This window comes from Acyrthosiphon pisum, chromosome A2 (genome assembly GCF_005508785.2).
Source record: "Acyrthosiphon pisum isolate AL4f chromosome A2, pea_aphid_22Mar2018_4r6ur, whole genome shotgun sequence".
In the NCBI taxonomy this organism is placed as follows: domain Eukaryota; kingdom Metazoa; phylum Arthropoda; class Insecta; order Hemiptera; family Aphididae; genus Acyrthosiphon; species Acyrthosiphon pisum.
Window position 1 is genome coordinate 40,088,920 of NC_042495.1, and position 20,979 is coordinate 40,109,898.

At 28.2% G+C, this 20,979-nt stretch overlaps 2 protein-coding genes and 1 long non-coding RNA gene across 3 annotated transcripts in view; 1 reads left to right on the forward strand and 2 right to left on the reverse strand.

Annotated features, from left to right (window-relative positions):
- Positions 1-5,950: 5,950 nt before the first annotated feature.
- Positions 5,951-11,028, reverse strand: LOC115034097. Its single transcript, XR_003839491.1, has 3 exons — positions 10,056-11,028; positions 7,620-7,687; positions 5,951-7,533 (listed from the first exon to the last, which is right to left on the reverse strand). It is a non-coding gene; the product is annotated as an uncharacterized LOC115034097 (long non-coding RNA).
- Positions 11,029-12,914: 1,886 nt separating this feature from the next.
- Positions 12,915-17,764, reverse strand: LOC100162228 (solute carrier family 22 member 8). Its single transcript, XM_008185716.3, has 9 exons — positions 17,149-17,764; positions 15,796-15,964; positions 15,446-15,704; positions 15,180-15,348; positions 14,895-15,033; positions 14,087-14,222; positions 13,727-13,909; positions 13,463-13,647; positions 12,915-13,362 (listed from the first exon to the last, which is right to left on the reverse strand). Exons 1-9 carry the CDS (start codon positions 17,169-17,171, stop codon positions 13,195-13,197), a joined length of 1,431 nt encoding a protein of 476 aa, XP_008183938.1. The 5' UTR covers positions 17,172-17,764; the 3' UTR covers positions 12,915-13,194.
- LOC103309672 overlaps positions 17,219-20,979 on the forward strand; it is a 5,137-nt gene continuing 1,376 nt past the window's right edge. Inside the window, exon 1 of the mRNA XM_008185726.3 lies at positions 17,219-17,224. Coding sequence (XP_008183948.1) covers positions 17,219-17,224 — 6 coding nt within the window. The remainder of the gene's footprint in view (positions 17,225-20,979) is intronic.

Genomic DNA, 20,979 nt, shown 5'->3' on the forward strand with positions numbered 1-20,979 from the left:
TTTTACGCAAAATCGATTTTTCACAAAATTGAATTTGGTTTTTGGTCGTAATTTTAAAAAAAATTACCGTAGATACATGAAATTTTGACTGAATGTTTATCTTAGTATCTTCTATACACCATAACATTTTCAAAATATTTTGATGTATTTTGAGCTCTTTACGGACATTTTTATTTTCTATTTTTTTTTAGTTTTTTTCTAAAAATATCAATAAAATTTTATTTGTTGGATAAAAAAGCTTGAAAATTTAATAGAAGGCTCCTAGTATATTGTTTCAAAGGCAGATGAAAAATATTAAAAATCGTTAGTCACAGTTTTTTTTTTTAAGCATTTAAAGTTCAAAAAATGACAAAATATGGAAAAATCACGAAAATTTGCAAATTATTTCGAGTTATAAATTCATAAAAATTTTTCTTTTTAAATCTAAGATTTTAAAATGTAATACAAGATTCCTTATAGGATAATCTACCTTTACCAAAAAAAAAATGTCTATAAGAAACTCAAATTAAATTTTTATGGGCGTTTGAAATTCATATTTTTACAACATTTGATATTCACTCGATTTCTTACGTAACGATTTTCTTATTTTGTTGTAATTAAAAAACGAGTGACTGTAGAAACTTGAAAATTTCACTGAATGTTTATATTAGCATTTTATATATACGATAAAATTTTTAAAATAATTTGACTCTTTTTGAGCTGTTTACGGACATTGTAAGTTTTCAATTTTTTTAGTTTTTTTTTTTCTATAAATATCAATAAAGTTTTATCTGTTGGGCCAAAAAGTGTATAAATTTAATACAAAGCTCCTGATATATTGTTAACAATATCAGTTGAAAAATATTAAAAATACATAGGCACAATTTTTTTTTATAAGCATTTAAAGATCGAATTTTGACAAAATTTATCAAATTTTAATTTGAAAAATTATTTTGTAGTTAAAACTTATAAAATGTTCAATTTTTGTATCTAAGAATTGAAAATTTAAAACAAGATTCCACGTAAGTAATTAATTCTGTTACCAAAAAATCTAAAAAATACATTTACGCAGTTTATTTTTATAGTCATTTTAAGTACAAATTTGGACGAAATTACATATTAAAAACCTAGGATAACTATTTTAGTTATTTTGTTGTGATTGTATAATATTATTCGTGGGTACTTGAAACTTCTAAAGTATACTATTATATATCTATGATAGTACCACGGTTTTTTGTTGATGTATAACGCGTTATAAGTACCTAATAAATATTATGATATGATTAATTTGGAAATTATTATAGGTACCTAATATAATATTATGTCTTATACCTTGACTAACATACCGTCTCCGCTCAGAATCGTTTTTCTTATACAGTGATATTATATCATTGAATTCAAATTATATTATAATACCATCCATTATACAGTGACCCACTTGTAACCTACTGTACAGCAGAGCGAAATCCACTTACCCACCTTTTTTTAATTTTTTTTAAAAATGTATTCTTCTAAACGGAAACAAATTAAACTCGAATGCATGGAATGTGTAATTGTTATGACTGTTTTTTATTTTATTAGCTTTTACATTTTCAATTTATGATAAGTTAATTAATTAATAAGTAATTACACATGTAACATGGCAGTGTAATAAACATTTTTTATACAAAATATTAATTATTACATTTGTTTATAACACATAATAAATAAACGTGAAATACAATATTCGTATTTTATACTTCAGGTAATCTGGTAATATTTTTGTTAATTATGATGTACTGCCATCTGCCGTCTGCTAAATTAAAAAAATTCTTATTATTTACTTAATTTTTTGAGTTATTGACAAACACTGATTGATTTATTTATACACGACTTATTTTTTAGATCTTAAAATAGTTCCGACGGCCTTGTATCTTTACATCTGTATGAAATACAAGTAACAAATATTTTATTATTTTAACTATGCATAAAATGGTTTAAAATGTTTTAGTTCCCTATTTTGTTTTTGTTTTAACTATTTTACTTCACCTTAACACAGAAAAACCAGGAATTTTTATACTTCACGTAGTTTTTTTTTTTTAGAAAATATGAGTCGGCATAAATTAAATTTCAGTCGGCAATACTTGATCTCACCCCCTCCCCTCCCCCCCGACAAAATTGTATAACGCCGGCCCTGTGTATGGTGAAAACATTGTGACAATACAGTTCACTACGTAACACCGTGGTGTCTTGCGGCGTGAAACTGTAGAGCTACAGTGAACTGTATGTCTGTATTGTCACAACGTTTTCACCAAACTCTGCGTGCGCAAAAAAATAAAACTCGGTAAACTTACGGGGAATATAGTATGGGTACTCAGTACTAACTCTTTTGTAAGTTGTAAGATAGGTAGATGTAGATTGTGTACCTATATACCAATTTTTGTATTCATACAACAATAAAACGTCTAAAATATTGCAGTATTTTATAGAAGTACAACTTCAACACTTTAAAGGCTTAGTGGCCGTGGCTTATTACCTCACATCACCTTACAAGTAGTTACAACCATCATTGACCATTTTGCTTGCACCTATATAGGAATAAATTTTGAAACTAGGTATATGGAATTATTCTCTGGAATGCAAATGGCTTATCCCATCATAAACACGAACTACATAATTTTTTAATCCAAAATAATATCCACGTGGCTTGTATCACTGAAACTCACCTAACTAAAACAATTCAATTAAAACTACCTGGTTACTCAATATACCGCGCAGACCACCCGGACGGCACGGCTCATGCAGGCTCTGCCATAATCATTGCCACTAACCTAGTTCACAACCTACACTCAATCAATCCACAAACCAACCTTCAGTCGGTTTCTATCCAAATTTCCCCAAACCATGTTCCACTAACCCTTGCTTCAGTCTACTGTTCTCCCAGCCAAAAAATCACCACTCAAGATTTTGCTCAACTTTTTATCTCACTAGGGAATAATTTCATTGCAGGTGGTGACTTTAATTCCAAACACCCACTATGGGGCTGCCGCTCCACCTCTCCAAGAGGTAAAATCCTACACAAAACAATTACCGATTATAAATGGTCACTCATCGCACCTACTGGACCGACATATTGGCCCACTCACACCAATAGGCATCCAGATATTCAAGACTTCTTCATATATTCCACCCCAAGTAACTTACTCCTTGCTATATATAACATCACTGATCTTTCCTCTAATCATACCCCAGTAAAGCTAGTCATTGATGGTGAAACAAACCAAATCCCAACAAGATCTTCTCTGACCTCAGGCCCAATAAACTGGACCCCCTACAAAAAGTTCTTAAGCAACAATACAAAATTAGGCATACCTCTTAAAACTGCCCAAGACCTCGAGCAAGCTTCTGTCACATTTGTAGAAATGATCCAATCCGCGGCCAAACTGTCCTCACGCCCAAGTAACAACTATTCCACCTCCTCGAACACAATTCTGGACAAATACCCACTCCCGGGCCACATCAATGTACTCTTAAGACAAAAAAGAAAAGCTCGTGCCAAATGGAAAATCACAGGCTACCCTAACGACAAGCGGATCTTTAATAACCTAACCAACAAACTTAAAAGACAACTCCAAAATCACAAAAATCAATCCTATGAAAGCTAAATCTCTAATCTAAATCCAACAAACGGCTCGCTTTGGAAAGCAACCAAAAAAATCCTTAGACATACGAACCCACTCCTCCAATTCGTCGCCCCGATAACTCTAAAATCACTGACGATGCTGAAAAGTCCAACGTTTTTGCCGAACACCTTGCTACAGTTTTTAAACCAAACATTATACAAACTAATCCGCAGCACTCTGCCAGAGTGTTCGAGTTCTTAGATAGTCCACTACCAGTCTCTATGCCTGCCAAACCCACTACCCCAAATGAAGTTTTCTTCTATATAAAACATTTAAAGACTGGCAAAGCTCCTGGTCATGATTTGATAACTGCCCCATTTTTAAAACAATTACCACCCAAGACAATAATACTTTTATCATATATATTCAATTCTATACTCCGCCTTTCTTACATGACATCTATCTGGAAACATGCTCAAATAATACTCATCCACAAACCAGGCAAACCTCCCAAAAACCCATCCTCTTACCGTCCTATAAGCCTTCTGTCTATCGTAGGGAAACTATTTGAAAAAATACTACTAAAAAGAATTACAACAATTGCCACAGATAATAAAATTATTCCTGATTTCCAATTCGGCTTCAAATCCAAACACTCCACAATCCACCAACTGCATCGAGTCGTCGATCAAATCTCATTAGCATTCGAGAGCAAAAAAATCTGCATTGGTATTTTCCTAGATATCGCACAGGCTTTCGACCGAGTTTGGCACCCTGGCCTACTCTTTAAATTAAAATCCTTCTTGCCTGCTCCTTACTACCTACTAATTAAATCTTATCTAAACCAACGAACATTTGTCACAAAAATGAACGGCACCTTATCCAACTCTCAAATAGCAACTGCTGGTGTTCCCCAAGGCAGTGACATAGCTCTCTTCCTATTCAATGTCTTTACCAGTGACCTACCTCTAAACGAAAACACACTACTTGGTACGTTCGTGGATGACAATGCTATTCTTGCTACTGACAATGATCCCATCCAAGCTGCCCAAAAAATCCAAAACCACCTAACTGTGCTAAACACCTGGTTTCACGACTGGAAAATCCAAGTTAACCCATCAAAATCCTCTCAAATTACCTTCACACTTCGATCCTTAGAATGTCCCGCAACCTTTATCGGCAATGTACAAATTCCATCTTCCACACAAACTAATTACTTGGGTTTAATCCTCGACAAACGCCTCACTTGGGGCCCACACTTAAAAAAGAAGCGTAAAGCTCTCAATTCAAGACTCCACCTTCTCAGACCCTTACTCCGCTCAAAGCTCTCATTAAAAACCAATAGAACAATATACATGGCTCTTCTAAGACCCATGTGGTACTATGGCATACAACTTTGGGGCTCAGCCAAACCCTCAAATACTAGAACAATTCAGGCATTTCAGTATATTTGTCTACGTCTAATATCAGGTGCCCCCTGGTATATTACCAATGAATCACTTCATAAAGACATCTGCATTCCAACATTAAACAGCCTTGCCAAAATCACCTACAAAAAAACACACAAAACATTCAGTTCTCACTCAAATCCTATAATCACCCAACTATCATCCAATCATATTCCAGGTAATCCACCCAGGCGCCTGAAAAAAACCTGGTGTAGGGACCTACTCTCTCCTTAAATCACTTCCCACGGGGTGTCGCCAATGGGCAACTTCCCCCTCCTGTAAATCAATCCCCATCACATTTACTTATTGTATAACATGTAAATACAGATTGTAAATATTATGTTTTGTTCAAAAATAAAAAAAAAAGGTATATGGAATTAATAAATGACTATAATATCCTCCAATATGCTTTGCAATTTGCTCGAATGTAGGATAATTATTTCGTCAGACTATTTTCAGTGTAGTAGGACATTACCCTAGAACTCTCTCATATATTTTTTTAATGCAGACCCCCCCCCCCCCATATATTTTAAAAATTTGTTGGATTATGAATTTATTTTTTTATTTTTTATTTATAATGTGTAATAAAATAAAACGGAATACATTTCCAAAAATAAAAATATTTCCATAAATACAATTATAGATGTATGTGTAATTGCAATTGCAATTATAAAAATAAAATAATTACCTAATGTTTAAGACAAATATTATCACAATATTTTACAAAATCCTTTGCAATAATTATAGTACTGTATTACTATATTATAGGTACCTACCATTGAGATCTAAGTTTATTTCCAAATTGCTTATACCCTAATAAATTATTGCTTAATTGCTTAGACTATTATAATATACAATATCTATAATTATATTTATAGAAATATTTTGAATTTATTCTATTTTATTTTAGACTTATTAAGATAATAAAATAATTATATTAAAATATCATCCCGCTACGACCAATTGGAGCCCGGGGAGGTGCTCAAATAGGGATTTTGAGATTTACGATGGAAATTTTTGTTTATAGATGTATGCTATTGGTTACAGGAGAAATAATTAATAGAAATAGTATTTATTTTTTATTGGTTGACATTGGTTAATCGGGCAGATCAGGTAGAAGCATGCATCAAATCGAATTTTCGCACATTGCCTACTAGCTAGGGTGACTGAGTAGTGAGTTGCACTTACTGCAGGTGAGGTACACCCAAAAGGAGTTAAACAATCACAATTTTTATATGAGTCGTCATTTTTTACGGGCCAAGAAGTGCGTAGGATCAGCTAGTTATATTTATATGGGTACCTCTTAAATTATGTAGTAGGTAATTGTAGGAGGTACTTATATAGTATAGGTATTGAATCTAAGGGCCAAGGGGTGGGGAATAATTTGTAACACCTTCCCTCCCATAAATTATTTTCATATTAAATTCGTCAAAAATGAATGATAACCCCTCCTGAAAAAAATTCTGGATACGCCACTGGGTATATAGGTATAATAATTAATAGTTCAAAATTACTTTTAGAACATCAAAAAGAAAACCATCTATAGATAGACCTGAACAGTTTTATAATTGCGACTGACTACGTACTTAGGTACCTATTATATTTTTCATTTATATTAGTTTATAGGTAATAATAATATATAATAGGTAGGTATTATAATATATAGGTAATTATAAATTATAATCGTTATTTTCCTTTAAATTTCACCAACATACAACATAATTAACATCCAACATAAAAATAACTACACATAGGTATAAGTATTCTACACACCTTCTAACTATTAATTATATATTGGTACCTATTGTCTATTAATTTATTTAGAATTGCAAATACAATATGCTATTTATATATTTTTTTAATACAATGCAATTCAGTCGCGTGTATTTAGGTAATCTGCATAATAATATTATGCGTGGCTATTGTTTATATAAATTTAATGTAAATTGAAACATTGAAACAATTACATTTCAATACAGAATCACCTCTGCCATAAATTCGTTATCCCATTGATTTATAATACTACTAGAAATATATATACAGTATTTATGGTAATACTTCTAATACTTATAAAATATGCATTGTAAATATAAATTACCACAATGGTCAATGAGTTTGAAAAACCGTTATAGTACCGATATAATATAGCCTGTTAAAGGTAGGTACCTAATTTTAAATTTAAACTTCGATTCATTTGTGCTCAGTAAACAGGTAAGTATTAACAAAATTAATTATTCAAATACTAAAGGCTAAAGTTATATTGTAAAATACTAAAGTGTAGCGATATAAAATGACAAAAGGTTCCTAGATACATGCTACATCATAGGTACCTATATATTTGTACGATACTTAAAACTTACAGGTATCTTATTCGTTTGTACTTCTTAATAATTAGCACTTATAGCAGTATGTCTCTATGCTGTATACATACTTGTACTGAGATGTAAAAGCTACATTGACACACAGTCAGTAGCTAGAGATAGGAATGATAGGATGTTGATTACCTAAAAAAGTATCAAAATTGACCAAAAAAAAAATACTTTAATGCCCTAATTAATATAGAAAATTACCTCAAAAATACAAAAATTACCTAAAAAATGTTCGTACATTTTTTTTCAAATCTAAAATTTCATAAAATTGCCCCACATTGTCCAAAACCTGGAAAAAATGATCTAAAAGTATAAAAAATTCATTTATAGCTAAAAATGCCTAAATTTGCGAATGAGTTTAATAATTTGAATCAATAGAGCATGAAACGAAGTTTTAACTAAGATAGTATTTATATAAGATCAAAGGAAACATAATACTAAAGTCATCAACATCCTATCTCTAGTAATGGCTAATAATAATGCTAACAAACTAGAACTTGTAGGTACTTTTTTTAAAAATTGATGTTTCACCTATAGCCTATAGGTATTAGGTAATACTGTAATAGCAATCAGTGTTATGTAATGATTATTGTCATTACTGATTACTGATTAGCATAGATTGCTAAAAACTCATCAGTTTTCTGTTTCAGTTTTCTACTCAAAATCGCGTAAAACTGTAAAAGGAACTTAAATAGTTAAATATAAAATACAAGTTACAAGTACACATTTTGACGCACACAGAGGGGGATCACAAGTCACAACTCATCCTTCCGAAATGTCTTCCTTCACTAAAATTTATTTCTAAAAAATGATAAATACTCTCCTTTAGTATCAGTATTCAGTATAGACAGTAGTAGCTAGGTATAATAATTATGTAATTTTGAGAAAATTATTATTATTAGCCTTGTTTTTATAATATATAAAATATTATAAATTTTAAGTATATTATGATATATTATGTATAAGTGTATAAGGTACATTGTATATTTTATACTGCAATAATAATATTATAATATTTATTTTCGTTGATATTATAAATATAATGTTATTATTTATCATGCAATCATGAAAGAACTTCATACAAACATAATCACATTAAAAAGAAAAATTGATGAAAAAATTCGCAAACTGGGTTAAAATTTTAAAAATTGTATAATAGGTATTATATTATATTATGTTATAAAATAAATTCATAAACAAAATGATAGGTTTTTTATCGATATGATGATGATTGATGCGGTATAAAATTTAATTATTCCAATATTAACTATAATAATAATACATTAATGATTAATACCTAACTATACTAATATACTATACGCGTTTATACATTCGAGCATGCGGCTGACATTTCGTTGGCTGAGTGGTATTTTAATTTAGAAGTTATTATTTATTCAAAGCATTTTTTCCGACATTCGTATATTTTAGTAGCAGGCGAAAGGACATCAATTATATTTAAAATGTACTGTTCAGGAGTAACTAACATATTTTTCTTTCACAATTAAATTAAGACTTAAGAGTACATCACACCCGCACATTATGACGTTGTCTCCTTCTTACAAAAGTAGGTACAACATAGCAAAAACTGTTAGTGCTAAATTGTGCGGGACAATTTTACTCCCTCTGTATTTATATTAGAATTACCAAAATTCCACAGTGCATAGGGAAAAACTTAATCTGCGTCGTAGTATTTTAATTATTTGAATAACATAAATAAATTTAAAGTTATTAGTTTGAGAACATTCAGTTTTTTTTGTTTTTTTCATTTAATTATTAAAAATGATTTGTTAATATTATAAACAAAAATGAAAGCACTATGACACTGAGAAAGTTGATCCTTATGCGTGGTGGAATTTTGGTTAGTCTGTGATTTTACTATAAATACAGGGGAGCAAAGTTGTCTCGCGCAAAACAGTTTTTTTTATATTGCACATTTGTAAAACGGAGACAACACATACCTAGGTACATTTGAATTTTGAATCATTAAAATGAATTCTGCATTATATCAATTTATTTATGTTCTATATGGATAATTATTAATACTTTTCATTGAAATAATAGATTTTTTCAGGATTAAAGTAAAATATGAAATTAAAGTAGGTATATTTCAATATTTGTTTGCTTTTAACACATCTCGAAGACTCGAAATCAATAATTATTACTAAATATCAATATATTTTTATGACATGTCAATTCCAAATAATTAACTTATTATAATTTATATTTATATATAATACTATTTTCATGGAGTGAGCCCTTCTCGTCTTATTTCTAATATAAAATAAATCAAATGTCTTCAATCAAAATAGGTATATACCTTTTTTGTAATTATTATATTTGAGTCATTTGACTGAAAATATTGTTTTTAATACATAAATAGCTATATTGAATTTGTTTATGATAAATTATAATAAATCTTATGCTTATCTATAAAATTATCAACTTCTTACAAACAATTATAGATTATATTATATAGTTTGTTTTAAAACAAGAACTGTATAATATTATTATTATATATTAATATCCAGAATACCTAACTATAAGTATTCCTTATGTTGCAGTGTATTGTGATTAGCTATAAAATATAATTATATAATAATTATGGGAATTCTTAAATTTAAAATTACTTATTAAATTTAAATATTATACTATCTTACCTCTTATTATTTTGTTTCCGGGCAAATTGAAATATTATCTTCTACTTAATATATTGTACTGAGTACTGATCATAGGTACGCTTAACCTTAAATAGTGACCGAAAAATAATTACATTCACTCTACATAAAGTACAGGTTACAGAGAAATTTTAATTATTTTTCTTTATGCATACACCTATAAGTATAAAATATAAACATTGTAATTTTTTTTAAATCGTTTTTATTATTTCTACGATTAGGTATGTATTTTGTTAAATTATCAATTTATCAAATTGTGAGGCTATATTGAGTACTTGCATCATGCATGACTATGACCCTCGCTAAACTGTTAGCAACTGACAATATTTAGTCGTTATTCGATTTAATTACTTATACAGTCATACAGACACAGATACTCTGTATATAGTACTAAAATACAACGTATAATGTATATATATTATGTACTGTATAATTGACATATATAATAGATGATAGTTGATATACTTATATATAGCGTTATATAAACGAAGGTCAAACTGTAAAACTGTTTTCTACAGTGATTAGTGATGTATATATACTGCCATATATTGATTGTAAATGTACAAATAATATACAAAATATATAATATCTGCAGTGGGCTCAAATTTAATAGTTATTGTGAGAAAAAAAATCTGTAAATACAACCTAGCTTAGATTATTTACATATCGTATAGGTAGCATAATACTAGTTATACAATAATTGTGCGAGTATCTATATTTAGTTAAAAGATATTTTGGACATTTTTAACCGGTTACAAGTTACAGTTGTAGGTAGGTACTTATACATTTAAAGTTACAAGTTACTTTACAATTATCCGTATACTAGATACGAGTTTAGTTCAGTTTGTATACGTATCAGCTCTTAATATTATTATAGTTATTATTGTATTATAATTGAATTACGCTGAAATAAATAAATAAATAAAATAAATTATATAGGTTTATAATGTTTATATATCACCACCAAAAATACATGTGAAAAAATGTATGATGTAAGTTTTAACTAAAATTTAAATTAATTAATATTAAAATATATTAAAACTTAAAACATATGTTACGAAATATAAAAACTATAAATTAAAATATGCATGGTTACATAATATTAGGTACACAGGTAAATAAAATATGTAGGTATAACACATATAGGTACCTCGTACCTAGCTATTTTAGTAGGTACTTACTCATGGTTTAATGGTTACATGGTCAGTATTAGTGTATTACAGGAGTCAGTATACTGATAATATAGTACTCATAGGTCATAGGTCATAGCCCATAGGAACAAAAATAAAATAATACCGGAAAAAAACCAAGGATAAAGAACAAGGAAAAAAGAACAAAATTGAAAATAAGAAAACATAAAAAAAAATGTAAAAATGTAAAAATATATTTCTTTTAATGACATTAAATCATGTGAAAAAAATATTTTCATTAAAAAATGAGAACATTTCAAAGCAATGAGTGATTCATGATAAAAGAATCACTTTGCTTATTTAATTTTACGCTATAGCTTAAAAAAATGTAAGTATAAAATATGAAATATTTTTTATCATTCTTTGTCTTTATATGGGTTGTAAACGTGTTGAAATGCTTAATGCTTTTATCATGTTTTAATAAAATATAACTCGTGGTATAATATGGAGCAAAATTATTTTATTAGGTACTGTAAATTTCCTACTTAGACAAGGAGACCTGCACAAATATTGAAAAAAGTGTTAATTTTATAAGAAATATATTTTAATAAAAATAAAATTCATGCCCTCATGGACATCTATATTTTGAATCACACTATTTATTTAATAATTATTTTTATTGTACCTATATTCCTAGGTAGGAATATTAAAGTTAAATTTAAAAATAAAAATATTTTTTAAAAAGAATGCATATTATTACTATTTTTGAATTTTTTTTTTTTTTGATATGTATTTCCAAATAAATGTAGCTTATTTTATATAAAAAAAATTGTTGTATATTTAAGATGTTTCGTTATATTATAGTATGTACCTAGGTACACTTTACACATATTTTATTGTTTTTTAGCTTCCGACTTTCGAGCTCTAATAATAACCAATAACCACTAGGTACCTAATTAAAATATTAAATTTTATTTATATTTAATCAATATCATAAATACTATAGGTATGTAATTGTGTCGTTGATAATTATAATGTTTCATAAAAAAAAATTACAAGAATATATGTACAGAAAATATTGATTTAAAATTTGACTCGCAACATTAGGTAGGTGTAGGTTTACCAAGTTTACGAATATCTACAGCAATGCACATAGCATATATATATTAATATATTTGCAACTTGCAAGTACTTATATTATGTACTCACACTGCCACTTAGTTTGTACCAAGTTTTAAAATAATATAAATATAAATTATAATAAGTACCTAGGTACAGTGCACTGCACCACTTTTTATATGTATACAACTATGACTATAAATTAGTCAAACTATTTAAGTAGCAGACTTGGGTAAAATACTTTTAAAAGTATTTCAAATACATATTCTGAATACTTAAAAAAAAGTATTCAGAATATGCATTCGAATACTTTTTTTAGTATATTTAGATATCAATGAAAAAATATTGCTTTTTCAATTCTGTGTTTATAATAAATTAACATTATTATAATCAAATTAATATTGGACGTTAAAAAAGTATTCCGAATACTGTACTCAGAATACTTGTAAAAAGTATCCAAAATACCGTACTGAATACTTTTGAAAAAAAGTATTTAACAAGTATTCGGAAAAACTTAAAAATTATTTTGAATACAGTATTCGGAATACTACCTTCCCAAGTCTGTTAAGTAGTAATACAAATAAACTAGATATTTATTTACAACTAAAATTACCCTGTATTTCTCCAACAGTAATATAATTATAGGTAGCATTTTTTTTATTCAGTAAATAATTATTAAAATGTATGTCATTATTGTTGTCCATCCTTCTTCCTCAATCCTCAAGCAAATAAAATACATCTGAACAATGCATGTAATAAATTTACCTTCTCAACTTCAAAGATTTACCGCAAATTATGAACTGTATATAAAATTAATAACATATAAAATCACTGTACGAGGAAGAAAAAAATTGGAGAAAGCCACTTCAAAATTAAAATTTAAAACAATTGCTAAGTTTGACGGAATTAGTGTTTTTCATATCTTCTAGAGTATTTGGTAATACTGTCTTCTTTGTCTCGGGCAACATCAGAACCAAGCTTGAAACAAAGATACCAAGTGTCCCACACACTGTACTCGGAATATACCATGCCTTAGCTCCCTTTAAGTATACAAATATATTGATCAAAAATTGAAAACTTTCATTTTAAATAATTAAGTATCGTAGTCATGCATGTCATCGTATGTCATTATTTATATACCAATATTTCGACTATATATGGTGCAATAATAGATCCTATTTGAGAAAATGTCAATAATATTCCGATACCAGTATTTCTGATTGTAGTTGGATATAATTCTGATACGTAGAGTACAATGGCTGAAAACAAGGCACTTACGAAAAATTTTCCAATTAAAGTCACGCATAATAAAATGTTTGCCTTTTCTAAGAACAAAAAAAAATAAACACTAATTACTAATAAAATAATGGTTCACAAAATCGATGTTTTAAATATATTTAATACCAAGTGGTATTGCCAATAATGTCAGTTGCAATATTCCTGATGCGAAAAAAAAGGATGAAACTGCTTTTTTGCGTCCAACATATAGAAATAAAGGAACAGTTAACGCGTATGATATACCTTCAACAAATCCGTTTAACGCAACGTATATGTAACGATCAGCAGTTATATTATCCCCGTTCAATGCTAATTAATAACATAAACAAAATTAATTGGATTTCATGAAAGAATGATTAAAATATTTCAATAATTTATGCTCAGTATTTATTTTAGAATATTTAAGATTATAATAAACAGATAAAATACGTTTATATTCTACGCTATCTATATAAATATATAATATAATATTCCAATCAGACTTACCAATAACGTAATACGATAAACCACAAGATAATCCAAAAAATGAAGAAATAACTGTTTTTGCTGACAAGTCCGGTGTAGAAAACAATGACGTATATGCTGACAAGATCTCCGTAAATTTCCCATTACAATTTTTTATCTACTTTGTTTGAAAAAAATATATTTATTTATAAAAGTGATCACTAAACATCTTACAAAATATTGAAAGATTAAAATATGAATAATAATATGTTATATATATATAGTATAACTTATAATTTATAAGCAATGAGCATTTTCACTTTAATGCCATAGAAAACATTATACAATTAACAATTGTTTCTATGTTATACACTTGTATGTTATACTCATCACTACTCGTGCAAGGTACTCGTTACTAGTCGTTAGTCCTTTTTTCGGAATATATTAAAATGTTTTTTCATAGTTTAACGTCATCTCAAAATAACATTTTTTAAAAATTATTTATTAATTGTTTTAAGTCTTTAAGTGTTTTAATTTTTTAAACAACATCGTGTAATTTTAATTTAATTTTCCTAATCAGACTATTTTTCTAAGAATTTCAGTACCTATAATATAAAAATCAAGTTTCTGGCGATTATTTAATTAGTATTATAATAAGTTTTAGAACTTTATAAATTATAAGCATTGAATTATTTTAATTCTTGGATGATTGTAGGGTTGTAGTACAGCAAACATTAAATACATACTTATAAGTTTTAAGTTATAACTAATTGATATTAATTAATAAAAATTAATTACTTTAATAGTTTAATCCTTAATTTAAACAAATGTTAATTACTGATTGACTAACCTTACTAATTTCTATATTATCTTGGCCATCATTATTAATGTTTGCATGAACTGCAGTTGGAACAAGTTTAGTCATTTCCACCCAAGCTTGTTTAGTTCTACCTTGGGACATCAACCATTTAGGAGATTCAGGTAGAAACCTAAAACAATTTTTAATATTTCCTTTAGTTAATGTTTATTATAAAAACAATTAAATAAATATCAATATATTCAAATATTTAAATTTATAATATAAATAGTGAAATATTATGATATAAAATTAAATAATTAAATTGTTAGTTGTTACCAGCATTGTATCAACAATCCAAATATGGGCAAAGACAAAACTAAAAGCAACATTCTCCACGGCCGTACATAATAAGCAATAATTGATAACAAAATATAACCAATTGGATACGACATATTCATCAAAAGACAAAGTAAAGTACGAGTCTTACCACTTGTCAGCTCAGTCACTAAAATTAACATAAAGTTTTAATTTTACTAACATAAAGTATTTTTTTTATTTATTTTTTTTTAATATTATCCTTATATGTTTTTTTTTAATATTACATATTGTATACGATGATTCATAAATTCCAGATCCAGCTACACCTATCAAGAATCTCGCAATCAAAAATAATACATATGAATCAATCAAGGCAGCAGATGGTCCTGAAAACATGTAAATAAAAGCTGCCAAATTGAAAGCAAACTTCCTGCCATATACATCTGAAATTGAACCAAATAAAAGTCCACCAACAAACTTTCCAAAAGCCATAGTGGCGTGGACATTGGACTTCATCGATACATTATCACAAACTAAATTCCACTAAAACATTATATAGATTGGTTCTAATAAAACAAAATACTATACTAAATGTTCTAGGATTATTATTTATTTTGAAGAAATGTTTACATACTTCAGTTACAACAGATTCTCTGGTACTGTAACTATAATACTGACAAGGTTTAGAATCAGCAGTATCTAAATTATTCATTGACCAATTGTAACCATTTTTGGCAAATATTGAATAATTTTGATTGTAATAAGAACATTCTTCAAGTTTTTTTGATGAATATTTTTGATGTCTAAAAAATAATATCAATAAATCATTTGTGCGTCTTTAAAAATGCATGCATATTGTTTATTTATAGGTACTCCGGTATACTTGTAGTGGCAGTGTTATTTCATATTTTAAATTTATTGAAATTACGTAGTATACTGTATTAACTATTATAACAGTTATCTAAGTGGTTTAAAATGTCTAGAAGGAGTTTATTTCAATTATTTGCTTTTGTAGACTTTAGTTATTTAGCATTAATAGCATAATACAAAAATAATATCTTTAACAAAAAGAAAAAGAAATACCTACCTACCTATATTTTTTATACTTGAATCATAAATTTAAACACGATTAGACGAAATATACATAATACATATAAACATTTCAGTATAAATAAATTTCGATGCCGGAAAATTAAAGGTTTTTAGTATCTATGCCAGGTGTTGACAACGCACAATAAGCCAATTTAGAAACTGACTAAGAGTTTAGCAATAGAAATAAAAGAGCATTGTTGCTAATTCAAATATAATAGTGAAGTGAGGTGTTGGTTTAATTATGATACAGTTGATATAGGCATTTTTTTTTTTTTTTTTACTGACCTTTTTAAATAGTTAGATTTTTTATAATTATTAATGTAAGTACAATTGAAGGATGATGTACTTATCATGTATATTATTAAAATGTAATGGGCATATTGGGATTACAATACTTGTAATACGCATATAGGTATTAGGTACGCATACTCTTCACTTCGGCCACTTCCCAATTGCCATTGGCTACCACGTGTTGAGATTTAAGCTATATGTATGTATATAGTTGCAGAGGTTTTTTTAAAACAAATATTGATTATATACAATTGCATACAACTATTGGATTATTTTGGCAGGCCTTTCGTAACTGTAGTCATATAGTTTATCAAGGTATTTTTCGTCTCAAACCAGTCAAATTCTGGACAGTTTGTACTCACTTTGCATTTAGTTTTATAATATCGCAACAATTTTTAAAATAATAGACTTATGAATGGAGGTGTATATAATATACTATAGACAATAGACATATAATGATTTTCATATTTATATGTCTATGCTATATGCCTATATAGTATATATTTACTGCCTGAACCTATAGCAGCTAAGTATAGCCTAGCATAGGTACTTATTTCACTAATCATTGGTTAACTATAACTTATAAAAAGTATTTTAGTCTTACGGCATAGAAACATTAATGATCATCTGGTCGCTCCATCCTGCTGATTTCAGATCTGGTATATCACACCAGTATGAAGGTTTGTCGACCAGAAACACATATGACGATATCTGGATAGCATTGAATATACCTACCCGGTGTGCCGGCCATCAACAACAAGACGAAAACTTTCCATCGTTGTTTGGAGTAACTGTCAATGTATTGGTCTAGATCATCCATTATATACTGTGGCAGTGCAGCTCACTGACCATATAGGTATATATACCTACTATATATAGTTATATAGGTACTATCAATGCACTTATAAATTATATTGAGGCATTCGGTTGGATAAGATAAACACGATCGCAAGAAATTCCAGAGATTGTCGTGATCATCGAATGTTCACCATTGTGTTTATATAAAAAAAAACAAAAATTGTGAACCCGGTGCTAATACATAGAATATAGATGTTTCATACGCGATACGCTCTTCTCACTATTACACGGCACAACAAATTTAAATAATTGTTATCTTCTACATAAAACTATGTATAATATAGTATGTACACGTAACTATACTGTTTAGATAGAGTAAGTGCCGTCTACTCTATTCACTGACCAAACAACTACTGCAGCACTGCGCGCATAACATTCTATAGATTCCTTGTAATGTTGTTTGTTAACATAAAGTAATTAATTTACCTATACGTATAAATAAAACGTATAATACTTGTTCCCCATAAACATAAATTGAATAATACACAGTTTTATAAATTATACATATAATATTAATATACATTAATTTATACGTAAACAGGATGTAGTCTATTAAAATACAAAATTGACATACGTGTACCTAAATCCATTTTAATTGAGCTATTACACATATTATACAATATACCTATACCTAATACCTATATATATATATGGCTATATTACTGCGAAGAACTGTTTACGGTGCCACGATGGTACCTAGTCGTTTTTTAAGCTTGTAAACGTTATACAATTACCATTGACAGTTGGCGCAAACAAGGAGGGGCAGATCGTGTATATGTAGATTGCAGAGCCGGGTCTGAGTATATAGGTCTTATATAGATATACTATACGTATTTGAGTATTAATCATATCATGTGTACAATTGTATTTAACAACAACATTATATAGGCCGGTACGTATATGTAGATTTCTCCCTTCAGAAAATTACTGGTTACCCTCAAGTCCGGATTAAGGGGGGCAGGGGGGGCCATGGTGGGCCTCGATAATTAGAATTTATTTAGGGGCTTCTGATTTGACCATTACTTTTTTCGTTATAGGCTATATAACACTGCATAAATCATCTAAAAAAAGGTGGGCAAGTGGATGTCACTCTGCTGTACAACAGGTTACAAATGGATCACTGTATAATGGATGGTATTAAATTTGAATTCAATGATTTAATATCACTGTATAAGAAAAACGATTCTGAGCGGATACGGTATGTCAGTCTAGGTATAATAGACATATTATATACTTATGTATCTATGGCATAAAAAAAAAATTGACCTATAGGTACCTATAATAAATTCTAAATTAATCACTTATAACGCGTTATACATCAACAACAAACCTTGATACTATCATAGATATATAATAGTATACTATAGAAGTTTCGAGTACCCATGGATGATATTATACAATCACAATAAAATAGTTACTCTAGGCTTTTTAGTATGTAATTTCGTCCGAATTTGAACTTAAAATGATTATAAAAATAAACTGTGCTTATGTAGTTTTTAGATTTTTTGGTAACAGAATTAACTACTTACATGGAATCTTGTTTTACATTTTCAATCTTTAGATATAAAAGTTGAACATTTTATAAATTTTTAACTAGGTACAAAATAATTATTCAATTTTAAATTTGATTAATTTTGTCAAAATTCGATCTTAAAATCCTTATAAAAAAAATTATGACTAAGGATTTTTAATATTTTTTAAATGTCATTGTAACAATATAATAGGAGCCTTGTATTAAATTTTCAAGTACTTTTACTCAACAAATAAAGTTTTATCGACATTCATAGAAAAAAAACTAATAAAATTGGAAACTTAAAATGTCCATAAACAGTTCAAAACAAATCAAAATATTTTGAAAATTGTATCATGTATTGAAAATGGAAATATAAACAACCAGTGAAAATTGCATGTATCTACGATCATTTGTTTTAAAGTTACACCAAAAACTAAAGTCAATTTTGTGAAAAATCAATTTTGCGCAAAAATTCCCGTTTTACCTAAATTTTTTTTCGTTTTTTACGGCACTTTTTAAAATTACTGAGAATTTAAATTTTGACCTCCCCAATGCACCAACAATATTCACTTTCCCATTGAATAAGATATTTAAGTTGAAAACCGAAACATTATTTCGACTTCTTACTTATCGTGTATTCGAGTACACAGACACAAAAAAAAATAAAAAAAAACACACACATTGTAAAATCAATATTCAATACATTCATCGTTCCACTCAGAATCTAAAAATAGATGATTATTTAGCCAGGAAAAAAGCTTGTAAATTATAATTTATAAATAAAGTGATACATTATTCATTATTTATTGCTATATACCTAATATCTATCTATCGTGAAGTGACCGGCCAACGTCTTATGAAAGTATATACCAAAAATGATGAAGACATACCCTTTAAAGATTGAATATAACTTTTTATTTTTTTAGCTATGGGCAATTAATTTTTTTTTATCAAAACCATGCGTATCACGCATTTGTTTATGTATCTTCAAAACTTTTTGACATTTTGACGAAATTTTATTTTTATTTTAAATTTAAAGCTTAAGCTTTTTATTTGTCCTATCAACTGACATAAGCAATTAAATCCGAAATGTGCTAATTATTTTTATTAAATTTAAACAGAGAAAAAAGTTGGCAAAAATTAGTATTTTTAAAAGGAAATTGTGCATTATTCCAAATAATTTATTATGAACTATGAGTTTTTGTTTTTTGTATTATGACAACTAAAATTTACCGAGTAATACCTATAAAATTAAACGATTGACGACCAATTAACCAACTCAATCCTAGGAAAACCAAGTTGTGACGATTAAGAGGAATATATTATGAAAACTAAACTCTCAAGGTAGGTATTCTAGGTATTATTGATTATTCAGTAGAATAATATAAAAAACAAAAAACCCAAACTAAGTAATAAATTATTTGGAATAATACACGATTTTCTTTAAAAAATGCTAATTTTTGTCAACTTTTTTCTACTTTTTTAATTTAATAAAAATAATTAGCACATTTCTAGTTCAATTGCGTACATCGGAGTGCGATGTACGCATGTTGATAGGACAATTAAATAGCTTTAAAATAAAAAAAAATAACATCAAAATGTTGAAAACTTTTGAAGATACCTACATAAACAAATGCTTGATATGTATGGTTTTGATAAAAAAAAGTTAACTGTGAATAACTTAAAAAATAAAAAAGTTAGACCCAATCTTGAAAGGGTATTTCTTCATCATTTTTGGTATACTTTCATATGACGTCGGCTGGTCACTTCACCCCAGAACACATTATATACATTAATTTTTTTTTCGTACAGGGGCCTCATTTAAAACTTTGGCCCCTGGGCCAATTATTTGGAGAATTAATTATTGGGGAGACAAAAAATTGGGAGAATTGGTAGCGATTCGTAATTTTATATTATTTATATATAAAGTTTTATATATCTGTGTCTATAACAAACTATCCGTGCCTTCGATAATTCAGCGCTGCTGTAACGCTTCGTCAGAAACTATAAATTGTCATTTTTTAATTCAGCGCAAAACTACGCTGCTTGTGATAGGTAGATGTC

What these genes read in the sequence shown, in the direction of transcription:
- LOC100162228 (XM_008185716.3), bottom strand. Translation starts at nt 17,171, where the DNA reads ATGATCATTAATGTTTCTATGCC. An exon ending in ATCATTAATGTTTCTATGCC is followed by an intron (nt 15,965 to 17,148) that starts GTAAGACTAAAA and finishes ATTATTTTTTAG; the next exon opens with ACATCAAAAATATTCATCAA. An exon ending in GGATTGTTGATACAATGCTG is followed by an intron (nt 15,034 to 15,179) that starts GTAACAACTAAC and finishes AAATTGTTTTAG; the next exon opens with GTTTCTACCTGAATCTCCTA.